The sequence below is a fragment of the Barbatula barbatula genome (genome assembly GCF_947034865.1).
Source record: "Barbatula barbatula genome assembly, chromosome: 8".
Lineage (NCBI taxonomy): Eukaryota > Metazoa > Chordata > Actinopteri > Cypriniformes > Nemacheilidae > Barbatula > Barbatula barbatula.
In genome coordinates this window covers 23,196,459-23,213,844 of record NC_136771.1, presented here as the reverse complement: position 1 = coordinate 23,213,844, position 17,386 = coordinate 23,196,459, and the positions used below count along the sequence as shown (strand labels likewise).

Below are 17,386 nucleotides of genomic sequence, written 5' to 3'. Positions count from 1 at the left end.
CCAATGGAGAACAGGGGGTCGTTCTGAAACCTTTGTTTTGAAAAATGATTCTTTTATCAATTCTGAGGACAGAAATGTCACACTTTAGCTTTAACAAGTTTAAATTTGTTTGATTTCTTAAATAACACGAGGAAAATCTTTATTGCAGATTTAACTAGTGGCTATGTGCTGTACAATTTGATCTTGGTATCTTCAATACGTTCACATTTACCTAAAAAGAAATTGTAACATTATCCGACACTCCCAAAGGGGTGGGTGTTCAACTGCAGTCTTTCTTCATAGAAATAAACAAAAGGTAATTAAGATGTAATGTAATAATGTAATGTACTTGACTGTATTTTGATGAGAATTTAATTTGCGTCTCTAGAATTAAATCAATAATAGCGTGAGAATAATTCTGATTTTAATTACAGCTTGTAAATGATTGCAAGGTCATCATTTTCTCTTGATTGATTTGTTTTTGAAAACGAATGTAAGTAATGGATATATTAAAAATCAATGCAATGGGTTAACCAAGTGTTTTGGATTGGTGTTTTTGCAGGAAAGCTAAAACGCAAACGGCAAGTGCAATATTCAGTTTGCACACATATGCATAGTTTATAAACAGTTTATGCATATGTTATAAACTCCATTGAACGCATCAGACAATGTTGGCAGAACAAGGAAAGCTGATTATTATCGCTTTATGCAACTGCAGCGCAAGTCGTATTGAACTGCTTATTCTATAAAAGCTTAAAAGAAAAGACAAATATGACAAATAATTTACTTTAAATAAAAAACGTTGTTTTTCTATGCAGTTTATAAAAATCATACCTCGCCATCAAGGAAATTGAACTCATACTTTTTTGCTTGCAATATTACACTTGGCATGACTTAAATGATTCATTATATCAAGATTTTGTGTTATAATCGTCATACAAGTGTTTGTTAATTTACAAGTGTTTGTACGCGTATTAAAAGGTCTTTCTCTGTCTCATTTTATTGCACAATATGTCTGTACATTTGCATTTCACAATGTTTATCTTTTTGACTATATTTCGCATGTGAGTAAACAGAAGGTGACATTTGAAGGGGAAAAAACGATTAAGCATGAATCCAACTACATATCAGACATTTAAATGACATTTTAAATCCACAAATTATTAGCGAGAAAGTTTAATTCATTTAATTATTTGATTTAATTGCATGGTATTGCTTACAGTCCCTTTATGAACAACTATAGAAAACAAATGTTTCACATGGACAGGGTGGATCCAACATTAGTTTATTTTTTCATAAGTCGGTGGACTTCCTGAACACATACACGTATATTCACAATGAAAACCCCATCAAATATCTAGTTATAAATTACTAGAAAAAATATGAATGTTTAAGAACAGACAATTATTTAACAAAGATAATTGTTTAATTTGTTTAACAACTTGAGTTTTTTTATGTGTTTTGAGTTGATGTGTGAATAAGCATGTAAATAGGAATTTAGATAAATGCTGCATAATGATTTAGTTTGTTCACTGTGTTTGCGCACTAAATTAAAGTAAAACAATAAAAACAATGATTTAAATCTTTAATAATTTTCTGTTTCTGATGGAATCTAACACACTTAACAGTAACAGTATAAAAGAGAATAAATAAATAAATGATACAGCTGATCAACATCAGATAAATGCAATCAAACTAAATGTATTTTCTTAAAGGGACAGTTCACCCAAAATAGTTTCTTGTCATTCCCAACCTGCATGACGTTCTTGTGCAGAACACAAAATAAGATATGTTGATGAACGCTGGTAACCGAACAACATTGACCCCTATTGACACAAAACCACTAAGACGTTTCTCAAGATAACTTCTTACATGTTTCACATGAGAAAGAGTCATATGATTTGAACGACATAATGATGAATAAATTATGTTGGCGATGTCCATTGCACTTCATAAGGGAAGTGAAGGTCGGGTCCTCCACTGACCTTAGGATGCTTTGGTCATGCACGACTGTGTATGTGGAAGTGATGATGAGCCGCCATTAAATTGTGAGTCCAATGTGAGTCTAACAAGGTGTTTCCGATCTCAAACATCCATTTAAAATGACTTCAGAATGAACTGCTAAGCTCCGGTGATGGTTTATCAGTGAAAAAATAGTAAGTCATTGACTGGTGATTTGTTTTGGTTCTTGAGATGTTGACAATAAATAAAATGCCCTCGGATTGGTCAACAATTAGTAACAAAGAGGTAAGTCAACCTGTTACAACATACCTTAGTCAAGGCTGATAAACCGTTACGAAGAATGAGCGTAATTAAAAGGAATTAATGAATGTGTCTAAGACTTCCAGGGAATTGAGTTGGTGACAAGCTGAAGTTCAGTGGTAAATTGGCTGCACGTACTCCGGCGGGAAGACGCCCACTCTGCCGCGGCACCGCCCCCTCCAGCACTGGCCGTCCAAACAGTCAAGGAGGTCGATGACATCACCGCGCAGGAAACGCAGGTGAGTCGCATGATGAGGTGTGAAGTCAAAGAGCGCGTGGGCGTGACGTGGCCTCTGGGACAGAAACACATGTCAGAGATCTTCAGTATCAAGTTTATTTTGGTCCTCGACCATTCCTATCAAACGAACACAGTCCTGAACTCTATCCGTATGTGCAAACCTTACACTTGACCTTAAATCTAATCCCAAAATAAGATGTTTGGTTGTATTTGTTTGATTTCCTCTTACAGGTAGTGAGCATTCGGGCTCTTGAAGAAAGACGGTCCTCTCTCTGGCAATACTGTTGATTTTGTAAAAATTCACCAGTTGGTTGAGGGAGCCGAAGACTTCGTCCCATATAAAGTACTGACCCAGTCCGTCCTTCAACACTTTAAAGTGCTGCACGTGGTCTCCGTAACTGGCAAAGAAAAAGAAAGTACAAGAGTTTTTTACCCCGAAGATAAGGGAGTAAATCTTGGCTTGATTTACCAGATGAATCTGGATGATAAGAATGTTATAATGTTGGTGATCAAAGATTTGGACCGATACATCATGTTTGACAATCTGTCTGTTCTCAAAATGATCTGGAGTCACCCAAATACAGTTTTAATAAGGTTGTAATAAAACTCTAACCAAGTCTGTGCCTGTGAGATGTGAAAATGATATGCTACATTAAAAAGTATATTCCCCCGTTCCTGCAAGCGAATGGGTGCAGGTTAAGAAAGTCACAGACGTTTGAAATGACAAGAGGCTGAGTAAATGATGAATGACTTTCCATTTTTGGGTGAACTCTAAACTTTGAGATGAATTATTAGCTTGGTGTGTAGAGATTTAATATGATGTGAAGTTTAGCAATAGAAGTGCAAGCACATTTAAAAAGCACCAAACACAAACAGTAACCCAGGATGACACTGGACCGATTCCAAACACAGAGACTTTCACATGCAAAGGTGTTATTACACAACAGGAACAATTCAGTTCAGATGTCATGTGTTTTCCAAAGTTCCATGACAGAAACTGCAAGGTTTACCTCAAAACCAGACTAGTAGCAAATGATTATATTGAATAAAGTATACAGCAATTGAAAAATACTTGCTTTTCTCAATTTACCATTCAAAAGATGTGTTGAGGTGAAATTATCATTTTTGTTTCATTCTGTGAGCTACTAACAATATTTCTCCCAAATTTCAAAACAATATATTGTTTCTATTTGCAGAAAACGAAACCTGGAGAAACAGGTGCTCTGTATTTTTTCAGACCTCAAATACTGCAAAGAAAACAAGTTCATGTTCACTTTTAAGCAATAAAACAGTAATATATCTACATGTATTTAGGACGAAAAAATATGATAATTCTTTTGAACAGTTCATATCTTGTCATGCTGTCAGTTATTTACATTGCAGTTGTCACTCCAGAGGTGAACACATCTAGAAATGCTGCTTAAATGAAAATGTCCAACAGTCTTTTTTTATTAAAGTATTTTTTATTTTAAAATGAAAGTCTGACGTAAATCTTTATCCAAAAAAACACCTAATCTAAAATCTAAAACCTGCTTTTAATTGTTTCTGGCTTGCCGAGAAATATGTAAGCGCTGATGCACACCCAGTGCCTGTGGCATTTCTTCAAACACATGTGGACTCCACCCTACCACACCTGCTCTTAATACAGGCCCACACATACACACACAAATGTCCATCAGCCCTCTCTGCTTGTTCAGACAGAAACACTGTAACAGAATGAGGAATTGCCTCAAGGATGTGGATCTATGTGTGGTTTGTGAGTAATGTTTGTCACACAACAAAGGGCACGTTTAGGAAAAGCAGGCAGGGTCACTCATCACAACACAATACACTTGGCATAAGTTTATAATTCGACTCGATTCTCTCGCAACGTTCATCTGATTTTTAGCAAGCGTTTGGATTAAGAGGCCGAATAGAAAATGAATAGCATTGTGATGATCTCTTTGGGTTCAAATCACTTCAATGCGTCGCATACCTTACAAAGAGCTTTGTGCATTTCTTTCTTTAATCATGAATCATTTAGATTAATTGTTATTTGGATTGTACATATTTATTACTGCTGTCAATTGATTCAATAATAACGAATGATTCCAAATTAAGATATAGACTCGTATATCTTATGAGATCAGATATAGACGATGCACGTGGCTGGACCGAAGTTAACTTCCAGGCTGTGTTTGGCTAATGGCTGGTAATATAACAATTTAATTTAGATTACATTTATATTATTAATTAATATATTAATTTTATTGCATAATAATTGTATTAAATAAAATGAAAACTACTCAACAGTTATCGATTCTTTGTGGAGGTCTTTCTGAAGTTAAGTTTGGGCCACATAACGTTTATTTATGTTGTTGCTGCTGTGACTGTCTATGCGTTACAACGTTGAATTTGCAAATTAATTTAAAAATAAAACAAAGCCAAAGCAGTGGGGATGTTAATGTAATCTGCGGTCTAATATCTAGTCCGATCTCAGTCTATTTGATGTTGATCGGATAATAATCTGATAATAACCACTGTAGTGTTCAAATATGTATTGAGGTCACTATATACAAACAGATTACATTATGTACATTATTTTTAACGGCGAGAATATCTGATGATACCCTTTTATATTTATAACTCGTAGAATTCTTCTATTAGAGCACTTTGCTTTAGTCCTCTGAAGATCTGACCTAAAATATGTGACAGAAAATGAAATCACGGGAGATCAAGCAACTCACAGCACAATGAATCTATTGTATTAGCATAAAGCCTCCTTACAAGCTCTAGAACCTCAGGCCAGCACAGATGTTTCTCTGTGTGTTTACAGGAGTATAACAGAGGAAAAGAAATTAAAAAGAGAGAAAGACTAATACGTGGTTGTAATAGCAAATTGTTACGTAAAAATATGAAATATTTTACAATTTCAGAAGCAGGAACATAACCAAACGTGAAGGGATAGTTCACCCAAAAATGAAAATTCTGTGATGAATTACTATAAAGACTACATAAGTCACCCAACAACAATGTGAAAGACTTACAGCAACTGTAATACAAATCAAATTATCACATAAAAAACATTTTTAACTTTTCCTAAATACATGTACAAATACTGTTTTGCTTTAAAGTGAATATGAACTATTTGGGGTCTGAGAAAAACGTATCTTTACAAAAACGAAATGATCTGTTTTTGGACCAATTTCTCCCGTTTTCATGCAAATAGAAACAATATTTTTGGTTGAAATTTGGAAGAAATTGTGTTCATAGTTAAAAGCATCATTGCACCTAAACACATACCTTAAATTAATAAATTTTAAAGTCAGAAAAATGGTCTTTGAATGTTTGCCGCGGCTGTATTTTCAAATGCTTCAAAACAAGTTCTACTGAAACATCTTAATTTTAGTCATATCTATATCTAAAGGATTCAGAGTACTGAACTGTTTAAATGGGTTTCAGAGAGCTGGAAGCAAAGAGATTACATCACAGCCGCTCTAATTAAAGTACGTTAATGAAGAACCAGATAGAGTAACAAGGACAAACTTTAGCACACACACATATATGCAAGTACAATCATGTTACTGATATTTGTAGCATATGTAGGGAATAAAACAAGCTTCTATAATTAACACAGTGCATGAAATGCAAGCGTTTGTGGTCTCTTGTGTACAGGTTTCATTTTTAAGGGCTGTATCTGACCTGACAGACACTGAGAATTCTCCAGGAGTGCTCTCACTGTCCCTGATAAGAAACGCTCCACACTCCAGAGGTCTCAGACGGTTTTCCGCATCCAGACGTGAAATTCCTCCCACGAACCACCTGTGAAATACAAGACCATCACTTCGCACGGCATTGTTATAAATTAAAAGGGATCTACTGTATAATTTTTTTTAAACCAAATTGGTTTGTAATTGTCATACTGGTTGTTTTTATAAAGTAAACATTCATAGATGAATCGCAAGACACACCAGACCATGTGAACTACATATAGTTAAACATATAAATATATGTCATTTTAATATGGGAATGTTATCTTACTCATCCTTTAAAGTTCTGAATCAATGGTGGGTAGGAAGGCATGAACGTCTCTATTGAGGTCAAGACACAGCATGTCTACTGGGATTTGCTTTGGATTTCGATTTTTGTCTGTCTGACAAATAGCTTAGTCATCCAGGTTGAAGAACTGCATGGTAAGGGATTTTAAAAAACGTCCCTACATTGCAATCTCATTACAAGTCACACCGGAAAGGCAAAACCCACAGTTTTTTGAGTCACAGAGACTTCCCAAAATCGGACAGCAAATGAAGCCATTTGCATAGGCAGTATTCCTTGGGATGACCCAGATTCATAGAACGTGAATATATGGCATTTAACCATTCTACAAGTCTAACCATAAACTACCTCTGATGTTGCAGTAGATTAGTTGTGTACCATGTAGATCAAGGCCTTGATTGGACAATAACCATCTGTTGAAACTCATCGAAACATAAATCTTTTTGATAGAAAAGTATTGGTTCCTTTCTTCAAGTCGTTGTGGTTCCATCTAGGTGTGTGATACTTACGCATGAGGTCTTACATTGATATAGTTCTTCGGTACATATCCTCGTATACCCTGCAGCTCAGCTGTGTGCCAGTTTGGATCGTCATCCATGTTTGTGACCTAAGATGAACAAGATCACACGTTTTAGTGGATTAAATGGGTGTAATGTGAATTGTATTGATTTTAATGGAAACTATAATGAGCATCAATGGGCTCTGCTGGTATTGTTTTGGGGTTCATTAGTGGGATGTTATCAGGCAGATAAGAACTAATGGAACCAATATTAACAAAATCTTTCAGCTTCTGGTTTTTTCATTATAAACGCGCAAAAATGACTGACAGGCAGAAAGCGCCTCAAAGCGTTCTGGTGATTAAAACAAGAAATATTACAAGTCACATTTTTGTTTACATTTTACAAGGCTCAAAGCACATCAGTGATAAGAGGATAAAGACAACAGTTGACTTCTCTTATTTTATATATGTGATCGTATCTAATGGCTGGAATACACTACAAGTGTAAATTTTAAAATCTGAACAGATGTTTTTAAATCAGACATCATACACTTTCAACGTTTCAGATAGAAACACACTACTGACTAAAATACACTACAAGTCTTTTAAAATCTAAACAGATTTGTAAAGCCACTTGCATACTTTTGGAAAGTTTCAGATAGAAACACACTAACTGATTAATAACTGCAGACTGGCACAGACTTTCTGCAACAAGTCCATACTAAAAATCTAAATCTGAGCAAAGTCTTGTAGTGTATTTTAACCTAAAGGTGATTTTAGGCTAATGTTTTACTTAACGCTAAAACCATGGAACTTGTAGTCAAACCATAGTAAATCTTGCGACAGTAACCACGTAAACAATATTTGTAACGTTAGTTAAACAATGGTAATACATGTTGTTATAATTGTTTCCAATGTTTCCTCATCTGTAAGTCGCTTTGGATAAAAGCGTCTGCTAGATGACTAAATGTAAATGTAAATGTAATAAAAATGTTAAGCAATAACAGACTACACTTTTATACAGTATCCTCAGGTAACTGCATTTAATTTGCTCTGCATTTCTAGTACAATAAATTGAAGTCCTTTCAAGACGACCTTATGTAATGCTGTTCACTTACTACTACTATAACGTAAGAAATACAAATTTTTGCTTATCTTTATACTATATAAAATATATTTTCTATACTGCATTTCTATATGTGTGGGATACATATGAATCACTGTTAGCACATGTGCAATGTATGATCAAGCATCATCATAGTATCATGCATCACACACGCTTGCACTCACCTTCAGGATGTCCCCCTTCTGAAAACTCAGCTCATCACATTCTGTCGCTCTGAAGCTGTAAACTGCTTCAGCCTCCATTGAAATAGAAAAAGAAATACGACTAGCAGCAAATTGTAAATAAGAAAGTGTGAAGAGGCAGAGGGATGGAATGAGATGACAGGGTAGAGAAACTGGTGAAATGATTAAAGATGATGAGAAATAAGGATGTATAATGGGGCGGGTGGATGAGTGGAATAATATGAAGAGGGATGATGAGAAGCCTTCTGGAACGACAAAAACATTCAATGAAAAACTGAGCAATCGTAGTGAATATGAGAAAATGTGTGTGTTCGCGTGAGAGTGGGGGTGTAGTGAGAGAGAGAGAGAGAAAGAGAGAGAGAGATTAACAGGAGATCAGATTAGTACATCAAATACCAGGTTAATGCTAAAAGCCTCTTAAAATAGTTTTTTTAAGTGCCTACATCTGCATTTTATACATAACAAATTTTGTTATGTTTATATATTTTTACATTTTATTTTTGGCTTGCGTGGTGAATAAAAAGCAGCTAACATGTGCCCCAAATGCAAGGGATTTTCCTCAGTGCTTATTAAAAAGCTTGCCAGGATTTGCCTCAGGATCTTGCATAAGAAAAGAGCTGCATATTCTGCGAGTTTCTTTAAAGGATCTATATCATAAGGTAGTCTTGATATATTGAACATAATTCCTACATTTCTTTGTTATTTTGCAGTTTTGATGGAACTCAGTCCAAATATACAACCTTTATAAGAAGCTCCTGCTGCATCTGCAGGGCTGGAAATTGGAGGGGGGACGTGAGGAGACGGAGTCCAGGAATACAATTTTAAGGAAGGCATGGAATTCCCCCTTAAAATGTAGATGATGTCCTTCTTTAATCCATGAGATGGCCTTCAAACGCTATGCAAGTTTGCTATACTGACTGTTTTTGCACTCACGGTTTAAAAATATAAATTATGGCCAAACTAGTCCCCTGTGTGAACGTTGGACATTTCCTACGCTGGCTATGTGTATAAATATGATATGTTTGTTAGAGGTGCAGTGTGTGATATTAAGGAGGATCTAATGCAATAAATCATACATAACTTTGTCTTCAGAGGTGTGTAAAGACCTCACATAGTTAAGTGTTATGTTGTTATTGCCTTGGAACATATAGATATACATCTCCATGTTGTTCTTACAGTAGCCGTTTCGTATACACGTTATTGTAACCAAGATCCATAAAAGGGAAGGAAGGAGGCGGGAACCGGCGAACGTTCAACAAATTTTATTTAAACAATAAACTAACTTAAAATCCACAATAACATAAATACAAACTTGACAAATGTCTGGGCCCGGTCCTCTCTCATCAACAGTCCCGCCACTCGTCCTCTTAAGCTCCCGATCTCCTCCCTGAGATATGCGGGACCAGTGCACGCACAGCTGATTCCAACTATCTTACGCCACCGGCCCCGCCTCACGGCTCTCGTCCCGCCTTACTCACCATAGTTATCTTCTTCGGCAAAGAAGCAAAAACATGACGACATCTTAATTGTGTGTCAGCCACCGTAGGGCTTCGAAAGAGAAGGACGCGGGGGGGAGTGAGCCGTTGGTTGTAATTCGTAACCTCACCCCTAGACGCCACTAAATTTCACAATATGGACATTTAAGTTATGTGTGGCCTTAGATGACACCTAGGTGATATTTAATATGTCAGACTCTTACATTATTTCTCTCTCTTTATACAGCTTGATTATGTGTGTGTGTTTTGGTGATGACTTCAGGCTGTGTGTGACAGCTGACTGACAGTTGACAGCTTTGAGAACATGTGCTGATGGCAGGACCCCCACCCCAACCCTGTAAACAGAAACACAGACTGATGTAAAAAACTGTCATAGAATCAGAATGAATTCTGCTGGAAAGATTGGTTGTTGTTGTTTATTCACCATTCTCCCTACATTGACACAGCGGACGTGAGCACGCTGGTGACGTATTATGTTTGTGTGAACAGGGTGCGCAGTTATGTTTACATAACTTAACGTTATGTTTTATTATGTTTGTGTGGCATTTTAAGTTTGTTTTGTTTGTTTATTATATTAAAAGTGGGTGTACGTTTGCCGGTTCCCGCCTCCTTCCTTCCTTTAATCTTGTTACATGAACCCAGTCTGATTGGTCATCGACTTTCTGAGGAGCCACAAACATTTTTTATGTCAATAAATTGTTTTTGACATTGGTAAAATCCAAGATTACTTTAGCATCAAAACTTTTTTTAATACATCTTTAATATCAAATAATTTGCAGCGTTTAGCATGCTAACATACGCTATCTTGTTGTATGGTTATCCTAGCGACGGCACAGCTTTGATTGGCCGATTCACAATGCTACTGGTTCTTCTGGCTGGGCTGGTTGCCATGACGACCCTGCAGGGGCTAAAGAGACAAGAGATGCCCAGCGGAGTGGAGACTTTACTCATCACTTTACAGGGTTTGTTACTCACGTGCACCCTACTGAGAACACATTCCCCCTGCATCATTCATGTGTTTTTTATCCTCCCCAGTGTGTTGAAAACGTTGACACAGTGTATTGTCAGGCATGCTCAGTCCTGCTTGTAGACATCAATCTTTCTGTCTAGATGAGTTTTTTATTTCTCTGTGGTTGCTCTTTTACAGCTCTGAACTTTGTGTTGGAGGATCTCCTTGCCAAGTCAAAGGGGGGGAATTTCATAAAGTCATACTTTATGTACTGTGCAGATGAGGAAAGAGTTGCAAAGTTAAGGTGGAAAGCATAGCTCGATTTTCATACCGAAATCTTGACTTGACAGATTTCGGTATCTTGGAAAGCTTGGGTAGTTTGTGACATTGTGAGGATCACACGTGAAAGCCCAGATGAGTTCTTGTTGAGAAACAATTGTGATTGAAAGAGATTCGATGCGTCTTCTAATGGATGCTGTCCTCTCCAAAAAAAACTGATTTATTGAGCCTTTTTGAACTTTGAACTTATTCAGACATTTGGATTAAAATGAAATCTAGAAAACTAGACATAGGTGTGGACTTGGCACTTAGTGGCTAGAAGGAAATGGTTCCATGGTTTGAACCGAAGTAGGTCAGACCCACAGGATCATATCTAATCCCTCTTGATTTTGACAAATCATAACAAGATAGAAAACAACAATCAAAGTCTTTAGATGGATTATAGAGTTCTTGAAGCATCCTTCATCTGATTGGCTGAGAGATGGCAAACTGGTCAATCTACCTGTCAGTCTGCTGGCAGGGGGGTGACATCATCCTCTTATGCCCTGGCAGCAAAGCTCCTACTGAGCACAGGGGAATTCAGGTTAGCGCTTCCTTAAATCAGTTTTTTTATGAGAGATGGGAGAGTTTATTAGCCAGTTTCAATTTTTTTTTATTCATTTCCTCATTCTATATTATGCTTGAAACCTTATGACTTTCACCATGATAGTGAGAACGAGAGCATCCACTTTCAGCTTTGACTCAGTTACGATGTTCTCATTTTTTGTTTCTTCTCTGATTGACGGGGACAGGAAGAGGAACAAGCTGTCCTGTCTCGCAGTGATGTGTTTGGCCACCTCTCCTCCCCCCATCACCATTGGATAGCGAAAGGCCCCGCCCACATCGATTTTTCCAACCACAACTCCTCGGGGGAACAAAGACTCCGGTGGCTGAGGTGGTACAGTAAGTTAATGGATACCGCAAATCTGCATGTGACATGAACTAAGACAACTTCTCGGTTATGACCTTGGTTATGGTTTCTCCCAAAAGTGAATCGAAATGGATGACAACAACATTACATTAACAAACAGTATAAGTATATAGTAATGAAATGGATGTGGGTGCCATACCTTAAGCATGTAATGAGAAATGACTGAGATCACTGATCTTTAATTGCAGACTTGGTGTCTTGGCAGATCTGAGTCAGCGTTGTTATGTTAACTAGAACTATTAAAGCATTTCTGTTCATTAGGAAATAAAATTTATTCAGAAACATTATGTTACTAAATTGTATGTAAAGTATGTTGCCTTTGCAATAAACTGGAATAAATTTTACCTTAGGCCCTAAAATTATTAATCGGAAATAAATGGCAAATTAAAACTAAACTAATTAAATTAGAATAAAAAATATGTTAAACCTGTTAAGCAATAATGAAAAATAAACAAATTAGTTATGTCATATAGATTAATTGAGATTTATCTCAAAGAATCAATTGCAAAATAAATGTTTGTGTTGTATATAATATATGTCTCGTGTATATTTATATACATGTGTATATATACAATTATGAACATTAATTTATTTAAATATAATTTACATGATGTATGAATATGAATAGATATTTATCATATTTCTTAAATATATAAAATTTTGTGTACTTATATATAAATATAAATATACTCACCACACATACCACCGCTGTCCTTCTGAAACCTCGTATCCATTCTTCATGATTTTTGACCAAAAAACATTATTAATTGTCACCCTATATGTTTGTCACTGGGTTTTATAAAACATCTAACCAATAAAAACTACAAAAAAGGGCTTTTCAACTCATATAAGAAGTACAGCGTTTTTTCCATTTCCTGAAAAATAGTGGATTTGGACATCCAAGGTTTCAGAAGGACAGCTACGATATATTATATACGCACAAGCATTTACTTTGGAATCGATTGATCGTGATTGATCGATTTGACAGGACTAAAAGAAAATTATAGATGAATAAAAAACATAAATCCCAATTCAATATATTAAAAAGTAACTGATCTGGGCACAGTTTTACATTTTTAAGATATCTCATAAGCAGTTTCCCATTCCTTTGCGTTTGTTCATCACTTACGTTAAAGAAAACAGGTTTTACCGTAGCTGACAACACCATTGTGTTTCACTGATGTTCAAGTATCCTTCATGTATAGAAGTCATCTTTAAACTCTAGCTCATCCATCACTCATACAAAAGTAATCCAGGAGGAGGAATTGAGATCTTAAGTACTCAATATAGAATTACAGTTCATCTGAGTCAATGAATCATGTTGTAATGGTATGGCATACATCATCATAGACAATAGCAAGTAATATCCTGTACACTAATATACACTTCAATATGCGCTTTGCAACTGCTGCCTCAGGACATTCACAAGATTCACAAACTCGATTTATAGAATTATAGAAATGTCGTTTCATTAATATGAATCTTTTTCCATAGGAGGGATTTAGAAACGTTTCAACGTTATTCACCCGTTACACAACGTTATTCGTCATGTCATCCAAACGTACGACTTTCTTTTTTCAAACTAGCTTTCCTGTATCTCAGTGGTAAAAGCATGACGTTAACAACGCCAATGTCGTGGGTTTGATCCAAGGGGATTGCACAAACTTAGAATCAAATGTATAGGATAATGCAACGTAAGTGCTTTGGATAAAAGCGTCTGCCAAATGTATAAATGTAAACGTAAACAACATCGCCCCCCCATTGACTTCTATTGTATGGACACAAACCCGCTGAAACATTTCTTAAAACATCTTTTGTGTTCAACGTTTTTAATGACAAAACTGTACCTTTCATGACATCATGGCCGTCCAAATACCATACAGTACTTTTGTCTGAAGAAAGACCAACACTGTAAAGAATTTCTGTAGAAATTCCAGTATTACTGCCAGCAGTTTGTTCAAAGATAAATGATCATTAAACATTAACAAGTCTTCACCTTTACAGAAAAAAATGAAATAACAGCCTCATGCAAAGCATTCTGGGAACCAAAATTAGAAAAAAGCTTTAAAAAAGGTTTTATAGTTTTATAGTTTTGTTTCTGTAAGGATAAAGACTTGTTAATGTTTAATATTAATTTATCTTTAAGCAAGCTGTTGCCAATAAATTAGATAAATATAATTCTACAGTAAGTTACTGGCTGCATAACTACAGAAAAAATGTTTACAGTGTAACGTCTATGTTTTTAATTATAGAGGGAAATATATCATATTTTGAAAAGAAACGGGGAGGGTTTGAATATATATATATATATATATATATATATATATATATATATATATATATATATATATATATATATACAATGTATGGGGAGGCCCGCGTTCTCTTTGAAATGGGTCCACTGCCGGCGGACTGGGAGGGTATGTGCAATAAAGAAGATATATTGTTGTTCATTATCTGGAATGCGAAGATCATGCCCGTCTCATTGAACAGGAGTTGACATGCAGGAAATGTTAGATGTCAACACTGTGTCACACTTCTAGCTTGCTGCACATTTTAGGATAAAGACTATTTTAAAATATTATGTATGTACGGCGGTCCTAAAAAGTATGTGGACAGAATAAAGAATGCTAACCCCTCATTTGATGTGGTCAAAATATGTTAGCTGTTTGATCATTCAAAATAATCGAATGTATAAATAAATACAGCCAAGAGACCGTTGCGAATTTTCATTTATAATCAACGTTTCTATTGTTGCCATTCGGTGTCTGTTGAATTTCAATAAAATCAAACCACATGAGTGACATAAAGTCATCCAACACCAATGTGAAAGACTGACAACATGACAAGACACATTCATTCTCCTGAAAACATGCAGATATATTACGTATTGCTTGAAAGTGAACATGAACTTGTTTTCCTCGCAGTATTTGAGGTCTGAAAAAATGCAGAGCATTTTCTCCAGTTTTCATTTTCTGCAAATACGAGTAAATAGGAAGAATATTTTAATTTAAAATGTGGTAGAAATAAGGTTAGTAGTTTACAGAATGAAACAAAAATGATCATTTTACCAAAACACATATATAGTAAATTCAGAAAAACAGAAATGGTATCTTTATCTTTGTTTAAATATTCAGCTTGTAGCGTAAATGCCACTTGGTTTGATAGTTTGGCATTTAATACAATGACAATCATGCATTTTTAAATGTGACTTCGGTGTCCAAATACTTTAGGGGCACTGCATATTTCTGTGATCTGATAGGAGTACACTTAAGGTGAGTCACAATCTACCTGCTTGGCATATCCCTGTGCTACACCGACAACATCTCACGCTCGGGTGCAGCACTGAATGTTATTCTATCTGTCTTACAGTAATGCAATACTGTAATAAGAGCTTTGAATATGTCCCAGAATGCACCTTGTCAGGGTATCAGTATGCAAGAATATCTATGAACAAATGCCATTGCATTTAATGGTCCTTTTTTTGGAGTGGCATTAGAGGTTCGTGCACAAAGGTCATGGGTTTGATTTCCCATTGTATGCTTTGAAAGCAGTAAATGTTGCTTTGGTTGAAAGCGTCTGCCAAATGCATAAATGTAAATTATTTTTCCTTTCTATCCTTAAAAAGAAACATAACTTGCTTTGTATACTGTGGTAGGCTATATGAGACCAGTTTGGCTGCATTTATGTTTTTTTGTTGTCCTTATGTTGTTCCAATTGCTTCTATTGTTTACCTCATTTGTAAGTCGCTTTGGATAAAAGCATCCCCTAAATGACTAAATGTAAATTATGTGATGTGTTATGCTGTGTTGGTAAGCAGGCCATTCTCTCTTGGCCCAGTCCGAACCCTGAAAAGATCCTGAGTATTTCTAGTGTATGCATATCAGGTGCAAGCTTATTATTTAATAAAACCTACAAGAATGAAAGCACTTTTTTCATAAAATTCATGTTTAAAAGGACACTCCACAAAAAAATGAAAAGTCTTTCTTCATTTGCTCATCCTCAAGTGGTTCCCATCCTCTATACATTTCTTTGTTCTGATGAACACAAAGAAAGCTATTTGGAAGAATGTTAGCAACTAACCTTTCTGGGACACCGTTGACTACCATAGTAGTTGACTACTATAGTTTGAAGAATGTAGGAAAGCTAACAGTTCTGGGCACCTTGTACTTCCATTTGAACTTTTACTACTATGGTAGTCAATGTGTCCCAGAAATGTCAAGTTACACATAATCTGCAGTTCAGGAGATGTTGAGTTTGTCGGTGGGTCAGGCTCAGTGTGAAGACACGCTGGTGCAGTTTGCTGACCCGTCCTGGCAGCGTCACACCCCCTCACTGCGGCCCCTGGGAAAAGCCGTCAAGCGGGTATTCTGTGACACTTAAGTCGCCACTCGCATACTTTCCTTAATCTGACCACCTCACCCACTCTGTGCTGGTGCGCACTCGCCCGGCATGCCAGCCCATCCGACCTCCAACCCGGGGCCTCTGCCACCTGCTGCAGATTCTTGGTAAAACTTGATTGTAATGAAACAGATTTCTCCATCAAAATACATGGGAAATGTGGGTAGTTGACTAGCTTATGTATATAGTTTTCCTAAATTTAATTGAATTTTATGATTTGTATGGAGCATTGCTTTTCCCAGATGCAACTCACCAACTGGTAACCATTGTAACAATTCATTGTAACTGTTCGCTTTTAACCTGAAATCTCCATTGAAAAATTCCAGCGAAACTGCATTTTAGTCATAACTGCTAGGCTTACCTGTGTATCTGTAGGCACCTCCACCAAAGAGGTGTTCGAACAGATGATGAATTTTGCTGCGTACACCCTGCCCTCCATCTCATTCTCCGGAAACCCAGGGGCGATTTCTCCACCTTAACTATCTACGAGACGCCTCCCATTCTCACATCTCATCTCACTGGTGCTTCGCACACACACTGGTGAGTTCATACACACACACACACACACATGCATCAACACGTTCTCAAATAAGTGGACCTGTCACATATATGGACAGGAAGTATATGACAATGGGCACATTTGAGGTTACTTTGTCATCTAGTTACATTTATGCATTTTGCATATTGTACACAGCCTACATAGTATGTGCATTCAGCATATTCAAGCAAATATGAACAGTTTCACAATCGAATGACCTGTCCATATAATGTGTATTGATTTATGCTGATATTACAGAAATGTGTTTTGTCCCAAGGAGAGCTCGCTTTTCTCTATGGCTCGGCTGATGTCATTCTGGTTGCATGATCTGAATTCTGCTTAAAAGTGCTTAAATATGCTTAAAAGTGGTCCAAAATTTTAATAAAGTATGTCATATACAATGTTATGTAAAGTATAATGTACAGGCAGCCG

General features: G+C 36.3%; 1 protein-coding gene across 1 annotated transcript; it reads right to left on the bottom strand.

Annotated features, from left to right (window-relative positions):
- Positions 1-1,249: 1,249 nt before the first annotated feature.
- Positions 1,250-8,620, bottom strand: grapb (GRB2 related adaptor protein b). The gene is made up of 5 exons (XM_079462383.1): positions 8,304-8,620; positions 7,024-7,121; positions 6,161-6,280; positions 2,709-2,877; positions 1,250-2,534 (listed from the first exon to the last, which is right to left on the bottom strand). The coding sequence occupies exons 1-5, from the start codon at positions 8,379-8,381 to the stop codon at positions 2,355-2,357; spliced, it is 645 nt and encodes a 214-aa protein (XP_079318509.1). The 5' UTR covers positions 8,382-8,620; the 3' UTR covers positions 1,250-2,354.
- Between the last annotated feature and the right edge of the window lie 8,766 nt (positions 8,621-17,386).